Genomic DNA, 26383 nt, shown 5'->3' with positions numbered 1-26383 from the left:
TTTCAGCTGGAGTGGTCCCTTGGCATTTTGAACCTCCACACTTAATTATCTTGCTGCCAATCATTTCAGCTTAAACACCAAAGCTCCTCGTATACTGCTGGCCCCTGGAGGGTTTTCCCATCCCTGCACCATGTATGGGAGGAATCCCAACTCTGAACTGGGGAACCCTGAAAGGTGCTGCAGTGTGCTTGGAGGATGGTGGTCCATCTGGATGTTGGGTGGGCACAGCCCCATAGGGCACACCTGTCCCTGATTTTAAACTTTAAGAATCAGGGTAGGCATTTGCAACTGTCCCAGCCCAGCCAGGGGACACCCAGCCAGCACTGTTAGTCCTGCCGGGCACACCTGTCCCTGATTTTAAACTTTAAGAATCAGGGTAGGCATTTGCAACTGTCCCAGCCCAGCCAGGGGACACCCAGCCAGCACTGTTAGTCCTGCCAGCCTCTCCTCAAGCTGGTATCTGCAAGGGTTAGGAACCCTTTGTGACAATGGCATATGTAAGTGTAACTCAACACTGGCATTTGTGGGAAGAAGTTGCGTGGTTTAAGAGCTGGTTGGGTGAACAAATAGCCTTCAAGCCACCTCCCAGCTTGAGCAACAAAAGCCAAGCATCTCTCCAGGACCCCAACTTGTGCTTCTCCATTGGTAACTGCAAAATATTTGTGGCAGGTAGCTGCAGGAGGCAGGATCCACACCACCCCTCACCCTGCCCCATATCAGAGAGCTGTGGTAAGGCTCCTGCGGGCCCCCACAATGCAGCTCTGCTCCCTGCCAGGGACAGCTGCTGGTGGGGAGCAGGTTTGACTTGCAGCCAACCTCCTCAGGCAGGATGACATCTCCTCGCCAAGGGTTTCCATTGCATTACATGATTAATTAGCTGATTAACAAGATGTTGCTGCAGTAGAATCTGTTCTCTGGACACCGGCTCAAGTGAACACCATCCTCGGTGCTAATACTCTTCTGTTCCATGCAGGCATGCACTAATTTAAGCAGCAACATGCAAATGAAGAACAATACAGTGAGTAAGCTGGAGCTCCTAAATAAATTAGCTACAGCTACAGGCCCTGTCTCCAAGGAGAGAAGGGAAAGCACAAAGACAGCTCCGCTGCGCCTAGAGCCACAGGTTACAGGTGTTGGTGTCTGTCTCCCCCTGTCCTGCTCTCAGGGGAGGGGAGGGCATCAGGCCCAGGCTGCAGGCAGCAGAGGAAGATGAGTGTAGCTCCTGGTCACAAGGTGCTGCTGGAGAAGCCTGTCCCATAGGCCAGGCTGTCAGCTCCCTTCTGGCAGGATGAGCAGCAGCACCTCAACATGGTCCTGGGGCTCAAGGGTCCCAGTGAGAGCCCTGGGTGGGAAAGCACAAATGGAACAGCATTCCTGACAAGGCAGGACCAGTATCAGTACAAGAGCTCCTCCTCCATCCCAGGCTTTTAAAAGGATCTTGAAAAAAAAAAAACGAAGCACATAAGAAAGCCACAAAACTGGATTTGCAGCCTCCAGAAAGAAGCCTGCAGTAAGAGGCTGAACAAGCACAATCCCTTTAGCTTATTAGAGAACTGAGAAGCATTGCAATTCCAGCATGTAAGCTGCCACAATAGGAAATTACAAAGGGCTGAAGGCTTTTTAACATGGAAGAGGAAGGGAAAGCCATCTACATTCACCAACACCTGTTCTTTGCAGTGCAAGCAATGGGACCTGTATCCAATACCCTCAGCTCCACTCTCTTCAGCACGCTTCAGCCAAGCACCATCTTTTGGGCTCAGCGTAGAAGTAGTTGGGCAAAACCAGATGCTCAGGCCAATGTGACAGGGCTGAGCAGCTAAAAAGGTCCAGTATTACTTGTGCTGCACAGGTCTAGCTGGCAGGAAGTGGTCAGAGCAAAGAGCTTTCCTCAGCTCTCAAAGGTAAGAGAAAGGGCAAGGCACAGAGATTTGCTGGAGCAGTTTTCCAGCCAGTTTGAAGAAATTTGCAGTGAACTGTTCCTGCCCCACAATCAGGCATGGCTGCTATGGGGAAAGTGTCCAGTGGCCAAATGGCAGACACTTCACACATGGCACAGATTCCCTGGCCACAGTTTTGGGCAGAAGAGCCTGCCAAGGAGGAGTTTGTTAAAGAAAGCTGGTTGTAAGGACTTCATTCTCTGTGGCTTTGTTCTATGGCAAGTCCACGCCTCAGCCCTACTGCACGTGTGCCCCACTGCTCTGTGCCACAGTGCTGCTCCCAGCAGCCTCCAGGCAAGCCCAGTGTGGGACAGAGAGCTCTGGCTCCCAGTCCAGGCTGATGCTGGCCTGAGCCCTGTGCTATGCAGCCTTGCAGGAAGCAGCCCTGCAGCAACAGAAGGACCTGCTGCACACGGACAGGAGGCAGAGCACAGTTATGCAAGCTCTGAAGGGAAGGAGGGGAGGAATCTGGGCTGGGTAAGAACAGAGGGTATTTATCAATATAGAGAATTCTTTACATATTACTTGCTCTCTCACACACACACCCATGCCTGTACCAGGCAACCCAGCATCTTTCCCCAGAGACAGAAGGGCCATCAGTCCATAATACATCCAAGTGGCTTCCCAGGGAGTCTCAAACAAATGGAGGTCACCTTCAAGAGGACCCCCAGCTCTTCCACTCACAGGATGCTGTGTCCTTAGGTAGGAGTAGGTCAAGCACCTGAGTCTCCTCAGGAGCGCTGGGACTTTAGACGGTTCCTGTGGCCAGCCTTGGCCCCACGCTGGGCTCCCTTCATCAGGCCTTTGAACTGGCCCTGCATTTTTGCCCGCTTCCTGGAGGGAGCAAGGAGCAGAAGCTGGGTTGGTGCAGGCACTGAGCACAGCTAGCACACGGGAATGCTGCTCCAGACTCCGCAAGGAGTGGCACAGCAGATGACAGGGAGCTCCCAAACCCACCAAGAAACCCTAATGAAAAGCAGGATCAAACCTGTTCCCACCCCTGTGCCCTTCCTGGTTAGCCTCACCTTCTGTTGAGTTTAGCTCTGTTCAGGGGGATGTAGGCATAGGGGTCGAGTTGGCCCTTCTTCTTCACGTCGCCTTTACCTTTCTGTGGGAGACAGCGACATGGGAGAAGTTGCAGCACCAGGGAAGAAGCGTGCATCCCATTCTAATGCAACCCTGCCACCCTGCTATCCCAACGACTGTATTGCAGTGGGGTGCCAGCTGAGCACACTGCCCTGGGAGCTGATTTCCCACCAAGACGATGCTACAGACGCCTGCTTTGAACAGTGAGCAGGAACTGTCCATGGCAAGGATAGGACAGGAACTTTGAAGTGGGCTGGCAGTGTTCAGAGATACTGAGTGTTTGGCAGCTCCTCTTGGAGCAGAGATCCCCTCCAACCTTGGTGCTACTGGACCAGACTCCCAACACAAACGGTGTTTCCTGCCCCACCAAAGTCCAAGTGTCCCCCCCCACCCAAACCCTGCAACCCCATGGATACCTCACCTTGGATCTGTACTCTGCACCAAAGGCTGGCTCCTTGTTCAGCTGTCGATGGATCCCAGAGCCTCCAGCTGGAAAAGAGAATGTGTGTAGGAAGGGGGTCTTAGGGCTCCCCTTGCCTAATTCTAGGCTGTGGAAGCTGTTCCTGTTTTTGTCTCCAGCTCTTGGGTGTCAGGAGAGAAGAGGGGTGGCCATTTCCCCCAAGCAAAATCTCTGGAGAGATGTGCAGAGTGCCTGAAATTAATGAAGGTAAATGCACCAGGCACCAGTTCAGACTGGGGGTCAACCTGCTGGAAATTAGCTCCGCAGGGAAGGATTTTGGGATCCTGGGGGACAACAAGCTGTTCGTGAGCCAGCAGTGCCCTCATGGCCAAGAAGGCCAGTGGTGTCCTGGGGTGCATTAAGGCACTGCCAGCCGGTAAAGGAAAGGGATCCTGCCCCTCTAACTCAGCCCTAGTGAGGACGCACCTGGAACGTTGTGTCCAGTTCTGGGCTCCTCAGTACAAGAGAGACATGGAACTCATGGAGCTGATCCAGTGAATGATTAAGGGACTGGAGCATCTCTCTTATGAGGAAAGGCTGAGAGCTGGGCCTGTTCAGCCTGGAAAAGAGGCACCTAAAAGGGGACCTCATCAATGTCTGTAAGTATCTGAAGGGAGGGTATCAAGAAGATGGAGTCAGGCTCTGCTTGGTGCTGCTGGGCAATAGGACAAGAGGCAATGGCAGAAACTGACGCATAGGAAGTTGCACCTGAGTATGAGAACTTCTTTGCTGTCTGGGTGACTGTGTACTGGAACAGACTGCCTAGAGAGGCATTCTGGAATCTCCCACAATGGAGATACTCAGGACCTATCTGCATGTAATTGTGTGCCATGCTCTGAGATGACACTGTTTGAGCAGGGAGGCTGGACCAGATGACACACTATGATCCCTTCCAGTCTTACCCAGTCTGTAATCCTGTGACCTTTGCTCCAGCTGCCCTGAAGCAGCACAGCAAGATGGGTACTGGCCCTCTGGGGAGACCCAGACTGGGCACAGGCAGAGGACTTACCTCTATACTGAGAATAGGTTCCAGCCTCAGCTTCCTCATCATCTGGCTCCTCTCTGAACCGACGCTTCTGACTTTTCTTCTGTAGAAAAAGGCAGCAGGAACCTTGCAGCTGGCTTGTCATTACAGTTCTGCCCTCCCATCAACCCCCAACCTCCCGCTTCCTCCCATGGGCACCCAGAGACCTTCCAGACAGCGCATCCCTATCCCAGACAACTTCCTGCACCCCTCCAGGCAGCTGGCACTTGCCCGGTGTCCCAAGGCCTCTTGGGCAGAGCTGCAGCTGCCATGGCACAGGCAGTGGTTTGGCAAGGATGAGTTCCCCCAGCAGCTCCTCAGGACCACGAGCCCCATACTCACACTGCGGAGACCCACATCTTGCAGCACATCTGCCATCTCCTCATCTGCTCCTATGGTACAGGACAAGGTCAGTGCATGATGAGGGCATGGGAGAGCCCTGGTACTGTGCTAGCCCCTGGAGGGGGCTGCAGTAGCAGGGTGCCCCTGCTGAACCAGCACCCTCCTGATGATGTAGGTGACTGCTTTCCCTGGGCAACGGCCCAGAAGAGAGCCACTGGGTGTGACACAAGGCCATGCCAATTCCTGCCACTTCCACCCACATGCCCCCAAGATCCCACGTGCAGGTGGCAGGATGAAAACCATTCAGAGACCCAGAGCAAGTCTAGCGTGGCCCCTGTCAGCTCAGGCAGTACCTTTGGCTTCATCATCATCCACCTCCTCTTCCTCATCACGGATGATCAGGCGTCCATCCTCAGACATCTGGAAATCATGGCTCACTCCTCTGGACCGCTTGGGGCCTGGCTTGGTGGCTGCTCACAGAGAAATGGGTCAGGGCCTGGAGAAGGATCCACTTCTGGGAGCAGCTGTACCCCCAGGGCCCCTGTGCATTGCAGCAGCCCCTGCCCCATCTGTCCCACCCCAGCCCCATCTGAAGCTCCACTCCTTACCCAGCACCCGCTGGGACACATTGGGGTCCAGGAAGTTGAGGGGCTCATCATCTTCCCCTTCCTTCAGCCATGCCTGGCCCTTCTGCCGTGCTTGCTTCCTCCACTCTTTGCTCCGTTGCCGTTCCTCCTCTTCCTCCTCCTCATCCTCTGAGTCAGCAAGGATCTCCTCCATACTGGTCAAAAGGTGGAAAGGATGATGGAAAATGGACTAAGCCCAGGAGTGCAGCCTGCCCCACAATGCACAGCAGCCCTGGAGATACCTCCAGCATCTCTAGAAGCACCAGCTGAGCAGATCCAGTGCCAAGCCCCCTGTGGGGGCCGCTCCTTCACCCCAAGCCCATCTTCACCTGTCTCCTCTGGGCTGTGGTGGTGGTGCCTCCTCCTCATCCATATCCGCAGCTGCCTTCTTCAGGGCACGCTGCTTGCGGCTCCGCAATTCCGCCTTGCGGATGTTCACCAGCACCTTATGGTACTCGGCTGGCAGCAGCCCCTTCACCAGCTCAAAGCTGAGGAAACACACAGAGAGCAGTCAGCAGCCCCCTTCTCCCGCACTGCTTCCCAGAGAGCTCCCTCGCCACCCCAGGAGACCCTGGCTTACCCAAACTTGCGGATGAACTTGATGAAGAGGTTTCGCAGCTTCATACGGAAGTGGCGTCTCATGTCATCTGAAAGGTTCCCCACAGCCTCCAGCTGTCAGGACAGAGACCCTCAAGACCAAAGCACTCCTGACTTGGGGACCCAGCCTCCCAGCTTTTATCTGCATGGCCACCTTGTTCACCCTGCTGCCATCTCTCCATGCCTGCCCCAGGTAGGGCCATGGGGAGTTCTCCCTGCTTGGCAGCGCTGGGGCTTTTTTGGCACGTCTATGCCAGAATTCCAGATTCAGGAGAGGGGCCTCCTTGCTGCCATCTCAGCTGCTGAGATCATGGTTGTTTCCTTGGCTCCCAGTCAGAGTGCAGCTGGAGATAGCCCTGGCTGCCCAAGGCAGCCACAGTTCTGCCCCACCACCCTCCTCAAGGCACCCTGTGCATGATCTCACCATCGTCTGCACATGCTTGGCCAGGAGCTTGGTGTCCACCAGCAGCAGTGTGACCTTCAGGAATCCCAGGGCTGCCTTGACCACATCCCGCGTGCGGGAGGCCAGCAACAGGCAGATGTTCTGCAGCAGCTGCTCCACCACACTGAACTCCAGGTGATCTACAACCATGGTGGGACTCAGCCACAGACGGCTTCCTCCCAGCACCCACCTTCGCTGGAGGGCTCTGCTTCATGCCCCCAGCTCTCCTGCTCCTGCTCACCTTTGAACTCAAAGAACAGGCGGGTCAGTGCCAGCACAGTGCAGCTGATCATGGTGACTGAGCCAGTGAGCCCCACGTAGATCAGGAGCAGGAACCGCTGCATAGCCTCTGCAAGAGGGGGATGTCTCAGGCCCCGACTTGCTCTGTGTTCAGCAGCATCCCTGGACCATTTCAGCAGGATGCTGGCCATGCGTCTGATCTCCCTGGGGCCAGAGTGGCCGTGGGACTGAGCAAGTAGAACAGAAGCTCACCTTCAGGGGTGGGTCCAAAGCGGATGAAAGCATGCCCCATCTCCACGAGCAGCATGAAGGCGCTCTTGCGGGCCCCCACCGACACCTCCTTGGTGCATAGGATGACCTGGAGGAACACAGGCACGTCACCCACTGCTGCCACTACCACAGCCAGAACCAGCCAGCTTCTCACAAGGGACCATGCTCACCTCTGGGACCAGGGCAGTGACAAAAGGCTCGTGCTCTGCAGATAGCTGCTTCACAATGTGGAACAGGCATTTCAGCCGGGGCTGGGGAAAGAAACAGACCAGCACTGATACACCCAGGGACACACAGCTGGTTACCCTGTCGCCCACCCCACCCCTTCCCTCCCAGCAGTGGCTGGTCACCACCACCACAGCCCTTGTTCTCACTCTCTTGGCTGGGGATGCTGCGCTCTTGAGCGAGTCCAGCAGCGCTGTCTGCAGGTCCTGGAGGTGGGAGCGGATGAAGGCCTGGCAGGGAGCGTGGGGAGCGGCACACACCTCCTCCAGCACGCGATACGCCTTCTTCTGCATGCTGCGCTCTTTGCTCTGCAGGGACAGCCAACATGCTCCCACTGTCAAGGCAGCCCCTCACCACGGTGTCTGAAGGGACACCAGCACCCCACACCACCCAGCAGAGACCTATCCCCTATGGCAGCTGCTCAATCACCAGAGTGTGGGTCCAAGCCGGCAGAAAGCAGAAGGTGCCCCACTGCAGCCCTTGCACCCGTCAGGGCTGGGGACCAACCCACCTGGAGGGAAGGCTGGATGGTACGGTACAGGGAGCCCAGGGACTGCTCATCAGCATAGGGTGCCATTGCCACTACCAGGTCCAGGATGGAGAGTCTGCAGCCGAGAAGGACACACAGCTGGTTAACTGTGGCATCACTACCACTGCCTGACCAAGCTGGGATGTCAGCTGCAAGTCACATCAAGTGCACAATGGTGGCACAGCCCACACAGGACAGTGCCCTAGTGCTGCTCACCAGGAGCACACCAGAAGTTTTACCCAGTAGCACCAGCTCCCAGGTGTTACCTGGTGAACTCGGAACTCTCAAGACTAGCCAGCTTTGCACTGGCTTTCTCCAGGAATCCGCAGACCATCTGCAGGGCAGGCAGAGAGAGCAGGATCAGAACTGAATGAAAGGAGTGCTTTTACAAGAGTTTGCAACCCACCTGGCAAACAACTTGCCACAGAACTTTGTGGAGACCAGAAGCACCAGTGAGTCCAAAAAGACCTGGACAAATTCACAAAGAGCTCGTGCATGATGGGCCAGATGTGACTGCAAGATTGGGAAATCCCAAACCGTGGGCTAGAAAGGTCTCCCTACCCATGAGAGCAGGAAGGGCTGCTCTCTGGTCAGAGCCTTTCTTCCTGTCCTCTTCAATCAGACATGCACCAAAGCCCCATCACACTGGGTCTGGCTGGGAGATGCTGGCCTGAGCCAGGACAGCTTGCCCCAGTGCCCCATGGGCCCCTCACCTGAGGATCCGTGACAGTCAGGTAAGCACGGACAGTGTCCAGCACGGAGCGGCGCTGAGCACTTGTGCCCCCATCCTCCTCAGGTTGGCTGTACACGTTGAACAGGATGGGCAGGAAATTTTTGGCAAAGCGACCCACTTCTGCCCGCTCTGCATCTAGGGAAAGGATGACAGGAGGCTACAGATCAGCATCTCCCCTCCCACAGGCAACAGGGACCCACCACAAGGGTCTGTTTCCACCCCAACCTGTCTCGCAGCCTTTGTGGATGAGGGTGCGCAAGGCCTGGCACACAGTGGGGCGAAGGTCTGGGCGCTCACTGATGGCCATGCCCAGGGTGCGGGCCAGCCCCTTGAAGGCTCCCAGCACATCTGTGGGGTGGGTGCAGAAGCCAGGCAGCAGAGTCCAGACCTGAAAGGCAAAGGAAAAGGTGGGAGGCCACAGTCTTTGCCCAAGTCACTGCTCCCCAGCCTGGTACCAGGGGTACAGTATGGCAGGGCTCCCAGGCACTGCTTGTTACCTGCCACTGCAGCGTGTCGTAGATCTTGGCCTCCACACTCTTCCCAGCCTGGGTAAACTCCTGGGCTGCAGAAGAGAAAGAGAAGATGAGTGGAGCAGAAGATGTTGCAAAGCCTTGCTCCATCTCAGGGCAGAAAACGGAGGTCCCACAGAACACCCTGGACTACTGAGACCCCCACCATGCTGCTCTCCTCACCTCTGCTTTTCAGGGCAGCTGCCAAAGGCAAGAAGTAACTGGTGAAGAAGCCAAGCCGTGCACCCTGCACGTTGTCCCGCAGCACAGGCAGGAGCCAGCTGCGGGGAAAATCCAGCGTCTCCCTGCGGAGGAAAGGCATTGGTCAGGAGGGTCAGCATCAGATCCTGGGCACAGGGCACTTTCACCCAGCCCCAAAGCTGGGCACAGGTAGGCTTAGCAGCCACATCTGCAGCACTGCACGGAGACTGAACAGGAACATAACAGCTGCATGCTACCCCGTGACTGTACTCACTCCTTGCCATTGATCTGCAGGGGCACAGATTCCAGCAGCACCTCGGGACCCATGGTGCTCACAGCAGCCCCCACCGCCTGGTCCACTTCAGCAGTGTAGGGAAAGTGTGGGGAGAGACGCAGGTCACACAAGGACTGGAGACACTGTGGGGACAGGGCAGGACAGTCACAGAAGAGCCATGTGGGCAGGTCTAGCACATATCACTCACTCTGCCAGGGATGCCAGCTGCCCTGCATGTCCCTGTGCCAAGTGTCCCAGAGCTGCACACACTCTGGCCCCACACGGACAACAGAGCAGGGCAAACAGCATGACCCTGCTCCACAGCTGGAGGGGGAAACACAGGCACCCCACCTGCCTCTATGGATGAACCTGTGCCCTCCCAGCCTGACTCACCTTCCTCATGATGGGATGGCACTGCTTCCCACATGTCTCGAAGAAGACCTCCAGCACTCGCAGCACCTCATCCCACGCTGCATGGAAACGGTATGTCAGCCCTTCCTCCACTGATCTGGGGAGCAGAAAGGAGACAGTCACACCAGCAGTATTCAGGGTGCCCACCAAGCCTGCCAGACCCATTGAGGACTGGGCAGAGGCTGGTCAGCCAGACCCATGGGGACAGCCCCTCCCATATCACTGCTCCTCACCTGAACATCTTGCACAGGTGAGCAGCAGGGGCTGGGGCAGATGTGGAGACAGTGCCAATGTCCTCCATGTGGGGAGCAATGCACTCACTGAGGAGAGCCTGCAAGGGCAAGCAGGGAAAATGGGACAGCTGTTGGATCATGGAACCCCCAGCCTTGCAGGCACAGAGGGGCACGCCACTCCTTGGCAAGCCCCAAGGCAGAGCCCCCTGCAAGGCCCAGGGCATCCAAGAGGGGAGAGATGCCTTGGTGAGGTACCTGCAGGGTCTGTGCTGCTGCCAACACCACCTGGGAGTGTGGGGAGAGGAAGCAGTTCATGGCAGCAGAGAAGAGCTGGGGCAGGTGAGCCCAGCACAGGTCCTTCTGCAGCCTGGAGAGGAGAGAAAGGCCAGATTAGAGACCAAGCAGCTGCCTGTCCCCTTGCCCAGCCACGGCCCCTGCCTGCACCTGGCCAGGTTGATGTGTGCCCGCTCCATGGTGGACAGCCAGGTCAGAAGGGGCTGCAGGTCACTCGTGCTGGGCACGTAGTCGTAGAGAGCCTGTGGAAGCAGAAGGTGGGGTAGGCAGGTGGGTGCTGTGCAACTGCCAGCTCTGTCCCTCCCCACACTGATACCCCACACTCACAGTGATGATCTGGGCATTGAGCTCAGCTGGCAGGCAGGCCACGCTGGCCTGGGCACTGAAGAGGCTGTGGAAGGCTTGCATGGCACACGCTGTCACCAGCTGCAAACGACATGGTGTCAGGAGACGGGGCTCTGCTTTGAACCCACTGTCCTCCTACCCCAAAGAAGGCTCTGCTCTGGAAAACGCAGCACTGCTGCAACTGTGCCCCATCTGCACAGTCTCCCTCTTCCGTAGAAGTCAGGCCAGCAAGCTGTCCTGTGCTCTCCTCCATTTGCATCCTGCATTTCCAGCCTCCCAGTTGGCAGTGGAGAGAGTCTGATCCCTCCCAGAATGCAGCCCTTAGGGAAAGGGTCTGCCCTTGTCATCCCTGGAGCGGGAACACTCACCACATGGCTGAGGGTCATGACTCGGAGCAAGGTCTCACAGCAGGTCTTCACCAAAGCTGCAGGGAAGCAGGGCAGCACATCCCGCAGCAGGGCGAGGACATGGAGGGTGGTGGTGGCTTCCTTGGCACCTACAGGAGCAGAGCAACCTCTGAGCCTGTGGCACCCCACGGCAAAGCCCTGCCCAAGGCAAAGCCCCCCGACAGCAGTGGGGCTGACCCACAGAGCCAGGGTGGACACTCCCCTGCCTTCTGGAGAGAGGAAAGCAACAGAATGGCTGAGGAAGCTTCAAAATACCATAGGTGCCCCAAAGATATCTCATACCCTCCCCAGCAATCCAGTGTGCTGCAACCTTCCCTCTTCCCTCCAAGTCCTTATTGTCCCACCATGGCAGAGTCCCCCACATTCAGCTACAGACCCCATGCTCTAGTGCCCCACACCTCCAGCTTTTTCAATCTCCTGCACACAGAACTTGGCGGTGGAGGGTGCTGCAGGGTGATGCTCAGGGGCTGCATCACCAAACATGAACTCGCTGCCCCTCAGGACAGAGCACACACCATACTGCGCTGCTTTCCGCACCTGGGGGAAGAAGAACCCAGGTCAGTAGAAGCTACAGACCAGGGGGATACAGCTGTCCCCAGAAACAAACCCCAAAAGCAGCATCATCTCCTGCCAGAAGCACTGGGCTCTCACCTTGGGCTTGGTATGAACACAAAAGCTCAGCAAGCCATGATAGACCTGCAGGGTGATGGGATAGCTCCAGGCTGCCAAATCTTGCTTCCGTAGCAGCGTGGCCAGGCAAGAGAGGACCTATGACAAGGGAGCAGCAGGGGCATTAGCATCACCCCACAGAGACATCTCCCTTTCACTGCAAGAGCCTCAGGCCGAGCACCCAGCACCACCCTACAGCAGCAGCCTTGACCCCAGCAGTCAGCAGACCCTGGGCAGAGCTGGCACAGCTGGCTGCCTCTTGGCTACTCACCCATCGCAGGGCGGAGGTGGAGCTGCTGCAGGCCTGTGAGGACACGATACTCATGAACGCTTTTGAGGCATCTGAGAACTTTTTAATAAGAACAGGGCTTGGAACCCTGCCAGGAGAAGGGAACATATCAGTGGGGTGAGGAGCAGATAGCTGCAGTCACACAGGGGACTGCATCGCCAGCTCACCCTAGCTAGGTCCCTTCCCCAGCCTGGGGAGGGAAACAGCACCAATCCCTTTTCCATGATTGGGTCTGGTAGCTCTCCCTGCTCCTCTGCCAGGCACTCACCGCTTTAAGACAAGGTTAAGCAGGTATGCAACAGCAGACAGTGACTCGGGGGACTCCACTGCCTCCAGCGTGGTCATCTGGAAACAGAAGATGGATAAGCGATGGGGAGCAGGGGCTCACACCAGGACAGCCCTTCACCAACCCTTGGCAAGAGGAAAAAAAAAACCAGGAGCAGCCCAACAGCATCTCTGCTGAAGAAAAACACTCAGGGCCTTGGCTATAATCACAGCACCTTTCTCCATCTCTCCTGAGAGCCCACCCATGCTGCCAGCAGCAGCTCCCCTCGCATCTCTTCCACACCACCAGCACTCACCAGTGCAGCAAAGTACTCCGTCTCACTCTCCTTGCCACCCCGGGAGCGGATCACCTCTGTCACAGCCGCCAGCACGGCACAGATCTGTGAGCAGCCACCAAAGCAGGTCAGTACCCCTCAGCCTCACAGCCAGGGGGGCATCCCCACCAGACACCCCTGTCCCCAGCCCTGCTCCTGTCCATACCTCTTTGTGAGCAGCAGAGTTGGATTCCCAGAAGCGCTGCACCTTGCTGAAGGTGATGTTGGTGCAGTCGCTCAGCCCGCTCAGGAAGGTGCCAGAAGACTTCTCTGTGGCAGCCTCTTCAGCACTGTCCTCCTCCATACGGACCTGAGCACTGTCACTCGCCCGCTCCAGACGCAGGGACCCCGACTGCAGCTCATTGTGCAGCTTCACTGCATCCACCGTCAAGTTACTTTTCTCTGCAGGGGTGAGAGACGTGTTGGAACTGCGAAGTCACATTGCTCCACCATTCACCCCAAAATCCCCCATGCTCCCCTCCTCTCTCAGCCAGACTGGCTTGGCTGGAGCTCATCTCCAGCTTGTGGAATACAGGTGCTGCTTCACCCCAATGGGCAAAAGCACACGAATAACTGTAAAGAGCTCCTCATTCCAGTGAAAAGAAACCAGAGCACCATCCAGACATCTCCTCTGATGGAAGAGAGCATCACATCCACACAAACGTGTGCCGGTGTGCCAAGGCTTTAACACTAAGGTGCTTCTTGTACTCTGCCCTATTTATCTTCTTCCACCTGGAGCCCTGGCAACCAGATAGCCAGGACACATGCTGCACATCCATCTGAGTGCAGACATCAGCCTGCAGCCAGCATCTGCAGGAGAAGGATCTCCCTGGCCAGGAGCAGCCAGTGCTCTCGCAGTGCCCGGTACACTTTGGTTTACCTTCCCCATCATGTGGCCCATCAGTGGGAGCTTGTCACGTTCCTCACCGCACCAGACACCACAGCAGCGCTAAGGGGTGTGGCCATGACCTTTGGGGAGCCTCGCAGGGCGACAGGCACTGCAGCATGCGGTGCCCCATTCCGCTTCTGAGGCTCGGTGTCACGATGAGGTTAACTCGTTACGCCGCGGCCTCGGTTGTCCTCCCTGATTTGCAGCCTCCGCCGCACCCCGGAACTATCAGCGGCTCCGGTCTCCCTCCTGCCCCCGCCCCAGCTCTTGGAGGTCCCCAAGGTCCGCCTCGCAGCCCCCCGCGCCCCTGCACCCCTCCGGGAAGCGCCGGGCACAGTTCAGGAGCCGCCCGCCCTGGCGCCCTACCGCCCCGCCCGCCCCTGCCCTCACCCGCCGGCCGGCTGCAGAAGCGGCTGCGGGCAGCCAGGCGATGCTGGCGGGTCTCGGGGTTGGAGTCGCTGCTGTGGCCCTTCCGCCAGCGCTTCAGCTTAGCCGCGGCTCCCGACCGCAGCCTCCCGCTCCGCGCCATGCTGGACCCGGTTCCACGTGCGGCTGCGCCCCGCGCCCCCTTTCCGCTTCCGGCGTCAGCCGCCATCTTGAGTGAGGGCAGCGGTCAGGGAAGGCCTCATCCCGGCCCGGCGGGCGAGAAGCGGGGTCGGGGAAGCTCAGCGGGGTCGTGCCCAATCGGGGCTGAGATGGGAGACCCGAAGGGCCCAGGGGCAGCCACCAGCAAGGGCCCACCAGCCATCCCCGTGCCGAAGCCGCGGCCCTGTGGAACCGTTCAGACCGAGCCCGTAGCCACGCGCGAGGAGTCACGCGTTACGTATTACTGCGTGTCGTGACGTCACGGTGACGCCACGCCCTGAAGGTCGCACCGCCCTTCGGGGCCGCGCCATGTGGTACGTGCGCCTCCGCCTGGCGCTCGTTGCGCGCATGCGCCTCCCCCGACCGGCGGCGCGCGGGGCGGGGCGGGGCCGAGCGGGGGCGTCAGTCGCGCGCGGCAGCAGCGTGAGGAGTAGCGCGCGCCGGTCCCTCAGACCGCCATGGCCGCCGCGTACCGGCTCGTCCTCGTCCGCCACGGCGAGAGCGCCTGGAACCTCGAGAACCGCTTCAGCGGATGGTACGACGCCGACCTCAGCCCCGCCGGGCAGCAAGAGGCGCGGCGCGGCGGCGAGGCCCTCCGAGGTACTGGTGAACGAGAGGGGGGGTGTCGGCCAAGAGGGGGGTCGCGGGGGACGTTGGGGAAGGGATACGGCCTAGTGCGGCCACGTCAAGCCTAATGGCTGCTGGTTTGGGGCTCTTCGGTGACGGGGGGGGCCTCCAGTGCCAGGTCGGGGCTTCAGTACTGCTGGGAGAGTCGTAGGTACCGCAGTATGTTGGTTCTCCGGTGCCGGTTGCGTCCTGGCCACTGCCGGTTTCCGTAACGGCGAGGACGCGATCGGTACCGGTGCGGTGAGGCCGCCGCCCTTGCCCTTTCACCGGTTGCATAAGGCCCGGCACTCACCTTCCTGGTCTTCCCCCGCCTCCCCCTTCTCCCGTATTTTCTAGATGCCGGCTATGAGTTCGACATCTGCTTCACCTCGGTACAAAAACGGGCGATCCGTACACTCTGGACCGTCCTGGATGCCATTGATCAAATGTGGTTACCCGTTATCCGGACCTGGCGCCTAAATGAGAGGCACTATGGGGCTCTCACGGGTTTGAACAAAGCTGAGACAGCGGCAAAGCACGGTGAGGCACAGGTCAAGATCTGGAGGCGCTCCTATGACATCCCTCCGCCTCCCATGCAGTCTGACCACCCCTTCTACAGCACTATTGCGAAGGTAAAACCCATTGCTCTTTGGTTGCCTTGTAGGGAGTCTCCTAAAAGTCACCTGCCGTGTGGCCTGGCTTCCTCTATAAGGTCTCCTGGTTTTCTGCTGTGTTACCTGGGGCTGTTCAGCATGGTGCTGGTTGGCTTTGGGCTGAGTTTATCTTACTCCCTCCCTGTGGAGTTGAACCCCTGGGCACTGCACAGACAGGTCCAAAGCAGAGGGGCAATACCTCTGTTAATCATTAGTGCCATGACCCATTCATGGATATTTGATCTGGTTTCTTTGCCCGGATAGGCAATGTATGACTTTTCCCAGGAGGGCTCATGGCCCTGACTGTGACTCATTGCAGCCTCAAACCTCAAAGGCACTTCCTTGCTTCCAAACCTGGCTTTGCTTACATCTAGTGGGTCCGCAGGTGGAGAATTTGGGGGAGGGACAAAATCTTTCCACCATCTTCCCACACTGGATGGGGGGCACTGGGCTGCTGTGTGAGCATGGTCGTTCTCCCAGGATCGTCGCTATGCCGACCTGACAGAGGACCAGCTGCCAACATGTGAGAGCTTGAAGGACACCATTGCCCGGGCTCTGCCTTTCTGGAATGAGGAAATCGTCCCACAGATCAAAGAGGGCAAACGAGTCCTTATTGCTGCCCACGGTAATAGCCTGCGTGGGATTGTCAAGCACCTGGAAGGTAGGTCACCCCTGCAAGGGCATCCCAGGGACCTCCCTGCTTCCCCAGCTGGCCCTGTGGCAAAGTCCAGGAGTGATGGCACTGCTGTGTTCACAGGCATGTCAGAAGAGGCCATCATGGAGCTGAACCTGCCCACCGGCATCCCCATTGTCTACGAGCTGGACAAGAACCTGAAACCTGTCAAGCCCATGCAGTTCCTGGGGGATGAGGAGACCGTGCGCAAGGCCATGGAGGCTGTTGCTGCTCAGGGCAAGGCCAAGAAGTGAGGGCAGGCATCAGACCAGCATGTAGTAGAGCCCCCTGCCATTCCCCACCCCTCTGTTCACACCCCCACAGTTGCAGGAACTTGGAGCTGTGGAGCTGGAGCCGCTCCCCACGGTTAGGCCCATTCCCTCAGACTAGGCTCCCCTCTGCAGACAGCCTGGGGGCCCCGGGGCGAGGGCTGGACACAGAGGTCTGGTGTGAAAGGGAGCCCTGGCTCTGCCAGGCAGCGACCACACACCTCTCCACGCCATGATCCCAACCCTCAGACTCTGTCTGCAGGGGGACACACCGAGCAATCCCTTCCCATGCCAGGCTCCTCCTTTGCTTTTCATCCCTGGCAGCTCTCATCACCCGTTTACTGTAGTTTTGTCACTTGATTTAGTCCTGGGAGCAGTGAGGTGAGTGCAGTGCAGGCAGTGACCAAGGTGGGTTCCCCATCTCCTTGTGGGTGCGTAGCACAGTGACCGGGATGCCACTGGAAGGGTTGCGTTGTGGTGCATGTGGTACAGCACCCCAGGGTGGTACTCACGACTCTGGGCCCAGCTCTGCCAGCCCCTGCTTTAACTATACTGCCTTCAGACAAGGAGGGAGCCTGTTGCCTGGAGGTCCGTGTCCGCCACATACTTCCCCCAGCTGATGCCCATCCTCATCCTGCTGGTGAAGCAGGTGCTGTTGTGTCCCATCCCTCACGTGTGTGTACGTGGCCTGTCACTGTGACCTCCCCCCTGCCGGTGTCATGAGCCTGGGCTTGCACAGGGTCAGCGTAACTGTCCAACCATAGCAGCTGTCTTGTTCCAGTTCAATAAAGGAGTAATGCGCAATAAGGAGGTGTCCATGTGTCTGTGGGCCATGGGGGGCTCCCTGCTGCCAGCACATGTGCAAGGCAGCAGTCACTGCTGAGCACAGATAGGAGGGTGCAGAAGCTGTGCCAGGCTCAAGGAGCAAAGCACTGCTCCACAATCCCTGCCTGAGAGGGTGACACCCTGCCATGCTGTGGTTTTTGGTCTCTCTGTGTGCCACACCCTCATCCCAAGGGCCGGGTACTCACTGGGGCCTGAGGAGATGAGATGTGGTGTCCCCAGGCTGTTTTCAGCCACAGCCCACACTGGTTATCAGTGTGCTGAGACAGGCTCTGCTCCAGCCTTGACTCCCACGTGGGGAAACCAACCTGGCAAGGCGAGTGCCTAGGGTGGCGCAGCCACAGCCTGGGGCTCTGTGCTGTTGCTCTCACTGCAGCAAAGGCACCCATCACTCCTCTTTCCCAGCACTGAAAACGTGCTTTCTCGTGGCCCTGGTGCTGTAGAAGCTGTTCCCTCACCCACTCTGCTGCAGGAGCCAGATCAGAGCGCCACAGGCAGCCCTGGCTCCTCCATAGGCTGTAATGAACAAAGCATGGAGCTCTCAAAAAATGTTTATTATCCACAAGTAGCAAACCTGTCCTGCCAGTGGGGGCCTGGCCGGACCTGTGAAGGAGATGGGAGCCCAGGGGCTGCTCTGGCTCCACAGGCCCCAGTCCTGCAGCCCCCTGCTCCCCCTCAGGCATCATGTCTGCAGGAACTGGGGCTGCACCCGGGCCACCTTACGGAACTCCTTGGTGTGTGTCCGTGGGCACTGCATCTCGCACCAGCTGATGGGCACCATCTGCACCCCTGGGGACACAGTATGTCAGGGTTGCTCCTTCCCAAACTTGCATTCCTCCATGTGGAGAGGGAGGCAGCTGCATCAGTTGCCCCTCAGGGAGGGATGAGGCAGAACTGTTTCAGCCTAGGCCCTGTCTCTGTCCTGTCCCTACCTGCTTCACTTCGTGCCACCACCACGCCCAGCTCATTCTCTGCTGTGCTCAGCAGGTAGTTGGACTGCGCATCCCCCAAGGAGATCTGGTTGGACAGGAGTTAAGGGAAAGACTTCCACAAGAGAGCTTGAGCCAACTCACTGTCCCTGAGGGGGAAGGATACAACTTTGGCCAGGACGATGTCACTGGGGCGGAAGCTCTTGTACACTTCTACCTGCACAGGAGAGAGCAGGCAACACCACACAGTGCCAGGGTGCTGTCAGTGGGGGGACAGGGCCCCAATGCGCAGAAACTGGGGGCGATGGGTGTGGAAAAGTTACTGGCAGTGCCTCACTGACCTTATCCTTCTCCGTGGCTCGGATATCTTCTCTCCTGAAAAAGGAGATGGAGGGATCTGAGTGCCAATGAGCAAAGGCGGCTCAACAGCCTGTGGCAGAAGCTACCCTGGCCTTCCTGGGCGCTCTCCAGGACCTGTTGGACACCAGCCCAGTGCTCAGGGCAGAGCTCCAGCTCAGGACAGCCAGCTGCACTGCCCACAGCAGCCTTCCTCCCCCCGAAGGGTGGAGGATCCTAACCTTTTCCCTACCGTATGGTCCCTCGGAAGGTGGATTTCAGTGGTGTGGAGCCAACATACAAGATGTGCACCTTGGCAAAGCGGGAGTTAATGCTGCAGACCTGCATGTAGGAAAAGGAGAATCAGTGCTCCAGGCAGGGAAAGGGCAAGGAGCAAGCAGGACAGGGCTGCCTGGGGAGCTCAGGTCTCACTTGGCCTCCTCCTGCCTGTGACCAAGCAATGGTGGGACACCTGGCAGCAAGCCAGGCGAGGAAGATGATACTTGTACAATTCGAGGCACTAGAATAAGGCTGAGACCTGCAGTGATCCCAGTCCCTCTCCCTCCATCATGAATGTAAGGAAACTAATCCCTGGTCTGTGCCACCCTTTCTCCAAGCTGCTTGAGGCACTGACCTGCATGTTGCCTGCCCCAAAAAGAGTTATGGAAGGAGAGCAAAGAAAAACCTCCCCTCAAGCCCACCTCAATCCCAGGGCAGGTGTTCCTCATGCCAATACCCACTTTCTCTGTGAGTGAGGAACCCAAGGGAGCCCCTGAGCTGTCCCTGCCCTGGTGGGAGTTGTACAGAGGGGACAAACAAGCCCAGTGACTCCTCACCGACCCTATCCGCGAGCAGGAACAAAGCTCAGTAAGAGACAGAGGGAACCGAAGCCGTGCAGTTTATCAACGCAGTGCTCCAGCGCCCCACCTTGCATGTCACCACGGCCCCCACGTTGGGCAGGAGCTGGGACTCGCTGTCTCTCACCACCGACACCACGGGCAGCTGCAGTGCAAGAGAGAGTCAGCACAGGGCACAGCTCGTGCACAGGATCACCAGCCGAACCCCGTCGGAGTCCAATTCCCCGTCGGAGCCCAATCTCCAAGGAGGCTGCGCAGCCTGGGCGCACGGCAGTCAGCCCCGGGGAGGAGCAGCCGTGCCGAGGCCGCGCTCACCTCGCTGTCCTCATTCCTCCTCTCCAGGCAGCCGGCCAGCGAGGAGAAGATGAAACCATGACGGGTGTAGGTCCCACTGCCAGCCGTGGCCTCTTCCGTGCTGCACAGCCGCTCACCTGCGACACAAGGGGCTCAGGGGCTGCCGGGGCATCCCGCTCCGGGGACAGCGCTCGCTCCCAGCCGGCCCAGTGAGGGGCATCCCCGGAGCAAGCCCCTCCGCACTGCCTCGTCCCTTACTCCTCTCCTGGGCCACCGCGTCCCCTTCCCGGGCAGTAGCACCCCAATCCCAGGAGCCCCGGACCGCCGCGGGCGGCACTCACCAGGGACGCAGTAGCGTGCGGGAGGCGCCATGCTCGCTGCCGACAGGGCATCCCCAGAAAGCCCTCATCCTATTGGTCCCCGACGTCAATGCCGCGCTGTAAGCGGCGTGGCTATTGGCTCTCTTCTACCTGTCACGCTGCCTGCTGGGGGCTGTAGTCCAGCGACGGCAGAGGGCGCTCCCGGCATGCCGTGCGCGGGCGCTGCCCGTGGGCCGGCGGGGCCCGGGCATGGAGGCGGCGGGCCCAGGTCGGCGGCGCCGGGCGGGGATGTCAGGGCCTGCGAGAGGCTGTGGGCCTGGAGGGGCTGCGGCTGCCGTGGGGCTGGGCGGGCTGGGCGGCGATACAGAGGTGCTTTGGGGCGGGGAGCGCGGGGGCCGGCAGGCGATGGGGGATGCCTCGTGGGGCAGGAGGTGCTTGTGCAGAGCCGGGAGGCAGTGGGGGGGCTGTCGCCCTGGGAGTGCACTTGGGATGGGAGGCGGTGGGGGGAATGCTTCTGGTCTGGAGGGGCCGGGGTGCTGCGGGGCAGGGGGACCCGGGTGTTACGGGGCTGGATGCGGTGGGGCTGTTGGCGTGGGCAGCTTTTGAGGATGGGGCTAAATACCGGAAAGTATCTTGGCGCTGTGGAGCTGGGTGCTACTGAACCGGGGGAGCTGGGCGCTGTGGAGCCACCGGAGGGTGCCACAGGACTGCACCTGGGTGCCTGGACCTGGCAGGGGAAGGGCTCGTCTGTGCCTGGGGTGGGGCCAAATCCGAGATTCCCCACCCCTCGGCGGCTGTGGTGATGTCAGTGGTCTTGTGTGTGGTGGTGGTTGCTGTCCCATTCTCATAGGCTCAGTGTCCCGCTGGGATGTGGGGACGGCCGTGGGCAGGGCGAGGGCCGGATCCCAGTGCCCCGCTGGGCAAGGGAAAATTGCGTGTCTCTGCTGGAGCCTCATCTCTGTGGTTGTGCTGCTGTCTGCAGGCAGGTGCCTGGGGACAGAGTGAGTCTTGCTCTGGAGCAGGCTGGCTGCCTCCCCTGTGGGTTCCCTGCCCAACAGCTCCTGCCTCTGTAGGTGAGGAAGCTTCTCCGGACTGCAGGAAGGTGCTGTGTCTTTGGAGGGAAGGGCTGACCTCAACACCTGCTTCTGGCTGCAGTGTCTTGTCTTTTACCACACTGACAACACAGGGATGTGTGCCACCCAAAGGCTGCACTGCAGGAGGTTGTTGCTCCACTTTGCACCTGCTGAGTTTCAAGGAAAAGCTCTTGGCAAGCCAAAGGGGAAATGTGGAGAAGAGGGTGGTGCAGGGGTTTGCATGTCCCACCTCTTCTCTACCAGGGTATAGAAGGTCTGGGCAGGAGCCATGCCTGTGACCTAGAATGGGCTGCTGGGTCTGGTGTCCTCATATCCAGTAGCTCCCAACTGTGGGGTCAACCCCACACTTCTCAGGCAGGGTGGAGGAGAGCCCTGGCTCCTTTGGGCAGCTCATCTGGATGCTGCAGCTTCTGCCCTCACCCTCCCTGCTACTCCCCAGGGGCTGTGCTGGTGGGCACAGCAATGCAGAGAGATGATCCCTGCTGGAGGGACTCTGAGCTCTAGCACCAGTGCCTGGCACCAGACCAAGGCGAGTGCTTGGCCCAGGCTCAAAACGTGCCTTGGCAGGACCCTGGGGCAGCCTCGCTGCTTAATATTGATGGGTACTGCCTGCACGGAGGACTGGGGGCCCCAGCCCTGCAGATCGTTTTCCCGTGTGCTGAGCCAGATCGGGTTCCTCGACACTCCCAGCAAAGCTCTTGGGCAGGATAAGGGGCTCAGCAGGCAGGGGAATGCCGGCCCGGGGCTGTCCCCGGCGCCCTCATTTGCTGGTGTGTGGCACTGTTCAAGGATCCAGGCGAGGAGAAGTAGGAAGTGTTGGGACTCTTGGAGTGAGGCTGTGAGGTTGGGAAGGGCACAGGGTGGCCTCCGCAACTTGGTCCAGAAGTTGAGGTGAAGGGAAGTAGCATCCTTCTCTTTGGGGTTAAGGAGGGACTAGGGGAGGACGGGTAATCCTTTACTGGCTCTTCCACGTGTTTCTTGTGTGGATTCCCCTGTTCCTGAACATGTTGGGAAGGGCTGGGAAATGGCCCAGCATCCTGGATGCTCATGCCTTCTCTGGTTTCCTCTGAGTCAGACTCTCCGTGTCACTCCCCCGGCCCCCTCCCCGCTGGGAAAGACGAGATGGGACCAGAGAGCACCTGAGCCCAGATGCTGAGGGGCCTGTGCCCCCTGCTCCGTGCAAAGAGACATCCCAGCGACAGCAGCCCCACAGCCTCCAGGAGCCCGGGCTCAGCTTCTCCAGCTCGGCATCCCTGTCAGTTCAGGGAGCTGCACTACCGGCATCAGCACGTCAAGGGAGGGGAAGCCCTTCCTGAGGGACAGCCAGGCAGCAGGGTGGCCTGCCCACGCCGAGCTCCTGTCCCCCCAGGCGTGGTGTGGCAGGGATGAGGAGCCGGCAGCGGATGTTTGCCGCGGTGATGCGCCTGCTCCTCAAGTGCCTGCGGCTGGGCCGGCGGCGGCGGTTCAAGCTGGTGCGGCAGGTGGAGCAGCTGTGGCACTATGGGCACCTCTGCCTGCGCTCCCTGCTCTACAACTCCTTTACCAACGGCGATGTGGTGCTTGACTCCCTCTTTGAGCCCGTCTACTGGCTGGTGGACCATGTCACCCGGTGGTTTGGCGTGGTGAGTCCCTCTCACTGGGCAGGGTACACGTGGTGCTGGGGCAAGTGTGCTTCTGGGGCAACACGCTCAGGGCTGCCTGTGCTCTGGACAGGAAGTGAGCTGGGACCTCAGTGTGTGGTTCAGATTGGTTTCCTCTGGCTCTGTCCTGCCTGTGCCTCTCCCCAGGCAGTGAGGAGCAAGCGCTGCCCACTTCAGTGACCCAGGCCCCTTTTCTGTAGGTGTTTGTGGCACTGGTGATTGGGCTGACGAGCTCTATTGTGGCCATCGTGTACATCTGCCTGCTGCCCCTCATCCTGCAGACCTACACACCTGCTTGGATATGCTGGCACCTTGCCTATGGACACTGGAACCTCATCATGATTGTCTTCCACTACTACATGGCCATCACCACCTCACCTGGGCACCCACCACAGGTGAGGCACCGAGCGGCAGCGCAACCTCTCCCAGCTGGACACTGGGGCCAGCTACAGATGGTCACTGGGAACAGCCTGGTGATGTTGCAGGAAGCCTCTGGATTGGGGAAGCTAGGCTGGGCAGTGCAGAGTGCGGGGGCAGCGGGGAGTCATGGGAGGGAGATGCAGGAGTGTGAGATGCAGATTTTAAGGTGCACAAATCTCTTCTGACCTTGGCACAGGCCAAGAACGACCTCACTGGCGTCTCCATCTGCAGGAAATGCATTGCCCCCAAGCCGGCTCGCACCCACCACTGCAGCATCTGCAACAGGTAGGGCACCCTCCCTCTGCCTGGGGCAGCCTCTGGAACCCTGCTCCTCACCCCCTGCCCCAGTGTGAGACAGGAGCCCTTCTCCTCTGCTCTGCCACCTCCTTGCCCTGTCGCTTGTAGCCTGCAGGGCTGAGGGGTGCCTGTCCCCTCCCAAACACACCACTTGCACTGGCTCTGACACTGGCACTGCTCTCCTTTCTCCCAGGTGTGTGCTGAAGATGGACCACCACTGCCGTATCCTTCTGCAGTACTAACCGGTGGCACACTCCTGGGGGGAGCCAGCCCTGCTTCCCCTTTCTCTCCCAGTCCCTCCTCTCAAGGAGACAGCCAGCATAGGGATGGGTGATGGGAGCAGGGCCCAGAAGAATTGCCCTGGTCCCTGGGTTGGGTTTGGACCCATGGTCTGTCACAGTTATGTACCTTTAACCCCAGAGGCAGCCTGGCTAAACAACTGTGTGGGACACTACAACCACCGCTACTTCTTCTCCTTCTGCTTGTTCATGACCATGGGCTGCATTTACTGCAGCATCAGCGGCTGGGAGATGTTCCGGGATGCCTACGCAGCCATTGAGGTGAGCGGCCAGGCCCCGGCCCTCTCCTGCCGTGCACCGAGGCTGCCTGGCTTCCCCAGGCTGAGCTTGCAGAGCAAGGCTGGGCCAGGCCTGGCCCCTATAGTGACTTTGCTTCCCCTCTTCGTCCTCCTGCGGGGCCCCCAGCTGCTCTGGTCCTGTGGGGGTGTGAGGGGAAGGGTCCCTGCCCCACTCCTCTGAGACACATAACTGGTGCCCTGTTTTCCATCCCCCTAGAGAATGAAACTGCTTGAGAAGGAGAGACTGCAGGTGGCCGCCAACCAGGTGGGACATCCCTGCCCCCCAGCTGCTCCAGGCAGTGTGGAGCAGAGCTGCCCTGCAGGCTGAGTCCTGCTTGGGGCTCTGCTCTCAAGGAGCACCCCACACCAGAACTAGCCCCCATGTTCATCTCACGTGCCAGAGAGCTGGGGCTGGCCAGGCAGCTCTGCTATGGACACTGCCTCCAGCAGCTTGGGGTCTGCCTTGCTGTGCACCCAGCTTCCAGGGGCTTGGGCTGGTGACAGCTTCTTGGCATGTGCTGCTCAAGCTGCAGCACTGCATACACATCTCACCGTGACCATCAGCTACAGTGTCCTGACCAGTCCCATGGCTGCTCCCTGCCCCCCTTACCTCCAGCCCACTGCTCCTCACACCAGCTCTGGGTGTCTGTCTGTCTCGTAGCTGCCTCCCCCTCACCCTGGCTGTTGCATTAGTTCCAGCTGCAGTCCTTTCTTGTTGTCCAAGCTCTGCAGCAGTGAGGGGTGCAGCAATCCCTGTCTGGCTTCAAGCTGTAGTTTGGGTAATCCTCCCCATCTGGTCCTTTTTCAGACATACTACCAGACCCCACCACCCACCTTCTCCTTCCGCCAGCGAGCTTTCCACAAGAGCGTGGTCTACCTCTGGGTCCTGTGCAGGTGAGGGGGTCCAGGGGCTGGGGAAAACAGAGTGAAGCCTGTGACATTCCTCTCCCTCGACCTGCCTATAGCTGGGCTTGCTCGCTCTAGCGGAGACGTCGCTGCCCTGCCAGCCTTGGGCCACAGAGAAGGAGAGATTTTGTCTCTCTGTCCAAGGAGATTAGACAAGCTGACCCACTTAACATGGCTGTGGGTGTGGGGAGGCAGCCTCAGCCCCCACCAGCTGCAGCACCAGGGAAGGAAGGCCTGTGTTCCACCTGCTGTCCCTTGTCCTACCTAGCTCGGTTGCACTGGCCCTGGGTGCCCTCACGCTGTGGCACGCTGCCCTCATCACCCGTGGGGAAACGAGCATTGAACGGCACATCAACAGAAAGGAGAGGCAGAGGCTGCAGAAGAAAGGCAAGGTGAGCACAGCCCACGGCACGGGGGCTGGCTGGGACAGAGCCAGGCGTGATGCACCTCTCCCTGTCCTGCAGGTCTTCAGGAACCCTTACAGTTACGGCAGCTGGGATAACTGGAAGGTGTTCCTGGGTGTGGATGTGCCAAGGTAAAATCCTGGGGAAGCCCTTGCCTGAGAAGGTGGTGGCTCAGCAGCTCTTGGGGTTGTGGGAACAACAGGGGCTGTTCTTGGGCTGCTGTGGGAGAGGATGACAGTGAACATTGATCCCACACTCTGCACTGCACTGGGCGTTTTAAGGCGTGGAAGACCTGGGCATCATCAGCCTTGTGCTTCATGAGCCCTGTCTGGTAACAAGGTGTGGCCTACCCAGCACACCTTTGCCAGGAGAATCCCAGCTGAGGAGCTCAGCCATCATGGCAGCTCAGGACATGGCTCCTCAGAGCTGAGAAGCGCCAAGACTTCACCTTTTGGCTGTGGCCTCCCTTTCCCCACAGGCACTGGCTCACCCGTGTCCTGCTGCCCTCTCCTCACCTGCCCCACGGGACAGGCCTGAGCTGGGACCTGCCTCCCTGTGTGATGGAGCAACATGCGCCACTCCTGGCAATCTGAGGCCCTGTGCTCTGGACGTCCCTTCCCACAGGCAGGGGAGCACGTGGGGACCCGCTCTACTGCTGCAGCTTCCTTTGGCCAAAGTGCCTGGCAGAAGGCTGCTGCTGGCACATAGTGCTGACCGGAGCCAGAGCCATGGAAACTCTATGGACACTGTTGGTGCCTGGATGCCTACTCTCTTGGCTCTCGGTGGCTGCAGGCAGCCCAGGGGCAAGGTGGCAGAGCTGCTGCTCCCTGCACCAGCTGAAGGTGCTGCCCTCATTAGCACAGGTATGGGCCAGCATTGGCTCAGCTCAGCTCTCTCTGAAGGGCTGGGTGCAGAGGATGGCACCCCCATCCCCCAACTGCTCCCTGGGGAGTCTTTTTAAGACCATCCACTAAATACTGTTTTTTTTTAAGGGAGTCTGTTTTTTTTATCTTGTGGGGGATATAGACTTCTGGGGATGGGAGGAGAGG

At 59.1% G+C, this 26383-nt stretch overlaps 4 protein-coding genes across 13 annotated transcripts; 2 read left to right on the top strand and 2 right to left on the bottom strand.

Annotated features, from left to right (window-relative positions):
* Positions 1 to 2411: 2411 nt before the first annotated feature.
* On the bottom strand, positions 2412 to 14452 carry RRP12 (ribosomal RNA processing 12 homolog). Its single transcript, XM_042019145.1, has 34 exons — positions 14022 to 14452; positions 12909 to 13144; positions 12725 to 12808; positions 12412 to 12488; positions 12126 to 12231; positions 11837 to 11953; positions 11584 to 11722; positions 11147 to 11274; positions 10761 to 10859; positions 10584 to 10675; positions 10395 to 10506; positions 10140 to 10237; positions 9889 to 10003; positions 9496 to 9638; positions 9204 to 9325; positions 9009 to 9073; positions 8737 to 8899; positions 8492 to 8646; positions 8045 to 8112; positions 7761 to 7854; positions 7399 to 7557; positions 7195 to 7275; positions 7007 to 7112; positions 6756 to 6863; positions 6497 to 6654; positions 6056 to 6147; positions 5805 to 5963; positions 5458 to 5630; positions 5203 to 5319; positions 4850 to 4899; positions 4493 to 4571; positions 3445 to 3512; positions 2963 to 3045; positions 2412 to 2771 (listed from the first exon to the last, which is right to left on the bottom strand). Exons 1-34 carry the CDS (start codon positions 14224 to 14226, stop codon positions 2669 to 2671), a joined length of 3954 nt encoding a protein of 1317 aa, XP_041875079.1. The 5' UTR covers positions 14227 to 14452; the 3' UTR covers positions 2412 to 2668.
* Positions 14453 to 14609: 157 nt separating this feature from the next.
* Positions 14610 to 17224, top strand: PGAM1 (phosphoglycerate mutase 1). Its single transcript, XM_042019146.1, has 4 exons — positions 14610 to 14816; positions 15180 to 15454; positions 15956 to 16136; positions 16233 to 17224. Exons 1-4 carry the CDS (start codon positions 14675 to 14677, stop codon positions 16400 to 16402), a joined length of 768 nt encoding a protein of 255 aa, XP_041875080.1. The 5' UTR covers positions 14610 to 14674; the 3' UTR covers positions 16403 to 17224.
* A 575-nt stretch (positions 17225 to 17799) lies between these two features.
* On the bottom strand, positions 17800 to 20120 carry EXOSC1 (exosome component 1). 4 transcript variants are annotated; one of them, XM_042019140.1, is made up of 8 exons: positions 20018 to 20120; positions 19698 to 19813; positions 19453 to 19527; positions 18779 to 18867; positions 18531 to 18564; positions 18356 to 18406; positions 18193 to 18277; positions 17800 to 18095 (listed from the first exon to the last, which is right to left on the bottom strand). In XM_042019140.1, exons 1-8 carry the CDS (start codon positions 20046 to 20048, stop codon positions 17980 to 17982), a joined length of 597 nt encoding a protein of 198 aa, XP_041875074.1. In that variant the 5' UTR covers positions 20049 to 20120; the 3' UTR covers positions 17800 to 17979. The 4 variants fall into 4 exon arrangements, with proteins under 4 accessions (XP_041875074.1, XP_041875076.1, XP_041875077.1 ...); XM_042019142.1 differs by having other exon boundaries at positions 17800 to 18049; positions 20018 to 20119; XM_042019143.1 differs by lacking the exon at positions 19453 to 19527.
* Positions 20121 to 20189: 69 nt separating this feature from the next.
* ZDHHC16 (zinc finger DHHC-type palmitoyltransferase 16) lies at positions 20190 to 26325 on the top strand. 7 transcript variants are annotated; one of them, XM_042019134.1, is made up of 10 exons: positions 20190 to 20264; positions 22166 to 22712; positions 22931 to 23125; positions 23347 to 23435; positions 23641 to 23669; positions 23874 to 24007; positions 24242 to 24289; positions 24833 to 24918; positions 25199 to 25465; positions 25813 to 26325. In XM_042019134.1, the coding sequence occupies exons 2-10, from the start codon at positions 22476 to 22478 to the stop codon at positions 25925 to 25927; spliced, it is 1200 nt and encodes a 399-aa protein (XP_041875068.1). In that variant the 5' UTR covers positions 20190 to 20264; positions 22166 to 22475; the 3' UTR covers positions 25928 to 26325. The 7 variants fall into 7 exon arrangements, with proteins under 7 accessions (XP_041875068.1, XP_041875071.1, XP_041875070.1 ...); XM_042019137.1 differs by having other exon boundaries at positions 20215 to 20264; positions 22460 to 22712; XM_042019136.1 differs by lacking the exon at positions 20190 to 20264 and adding an exon at positions 20296 to 20365.
* Positions 26326 to 26383: the final 58 nt, after the last annotated feature.

This window comes from Corvus kubaryi, unplaced genomic scaffold (genome assembly GCF_017639235.1).
Source record: "Corvus kubaryi isolate FWS band 111438036 unplaced genomic scaffold, C.kubaryi_AGA036_p1.0 138, whole genome shotgun sequence".
In the NCBI taxonomy this organism is placed as follows: Eukaryota; Metazoa; Chordata; class Aves; order Passeriformes; family Corvidae; genus Corvus; species Corvus kubaryi.
Note: the sequence above shows the minus strand (reverse complement) of the source record. Positions and strands in the feature narration are given on the sequence as shown.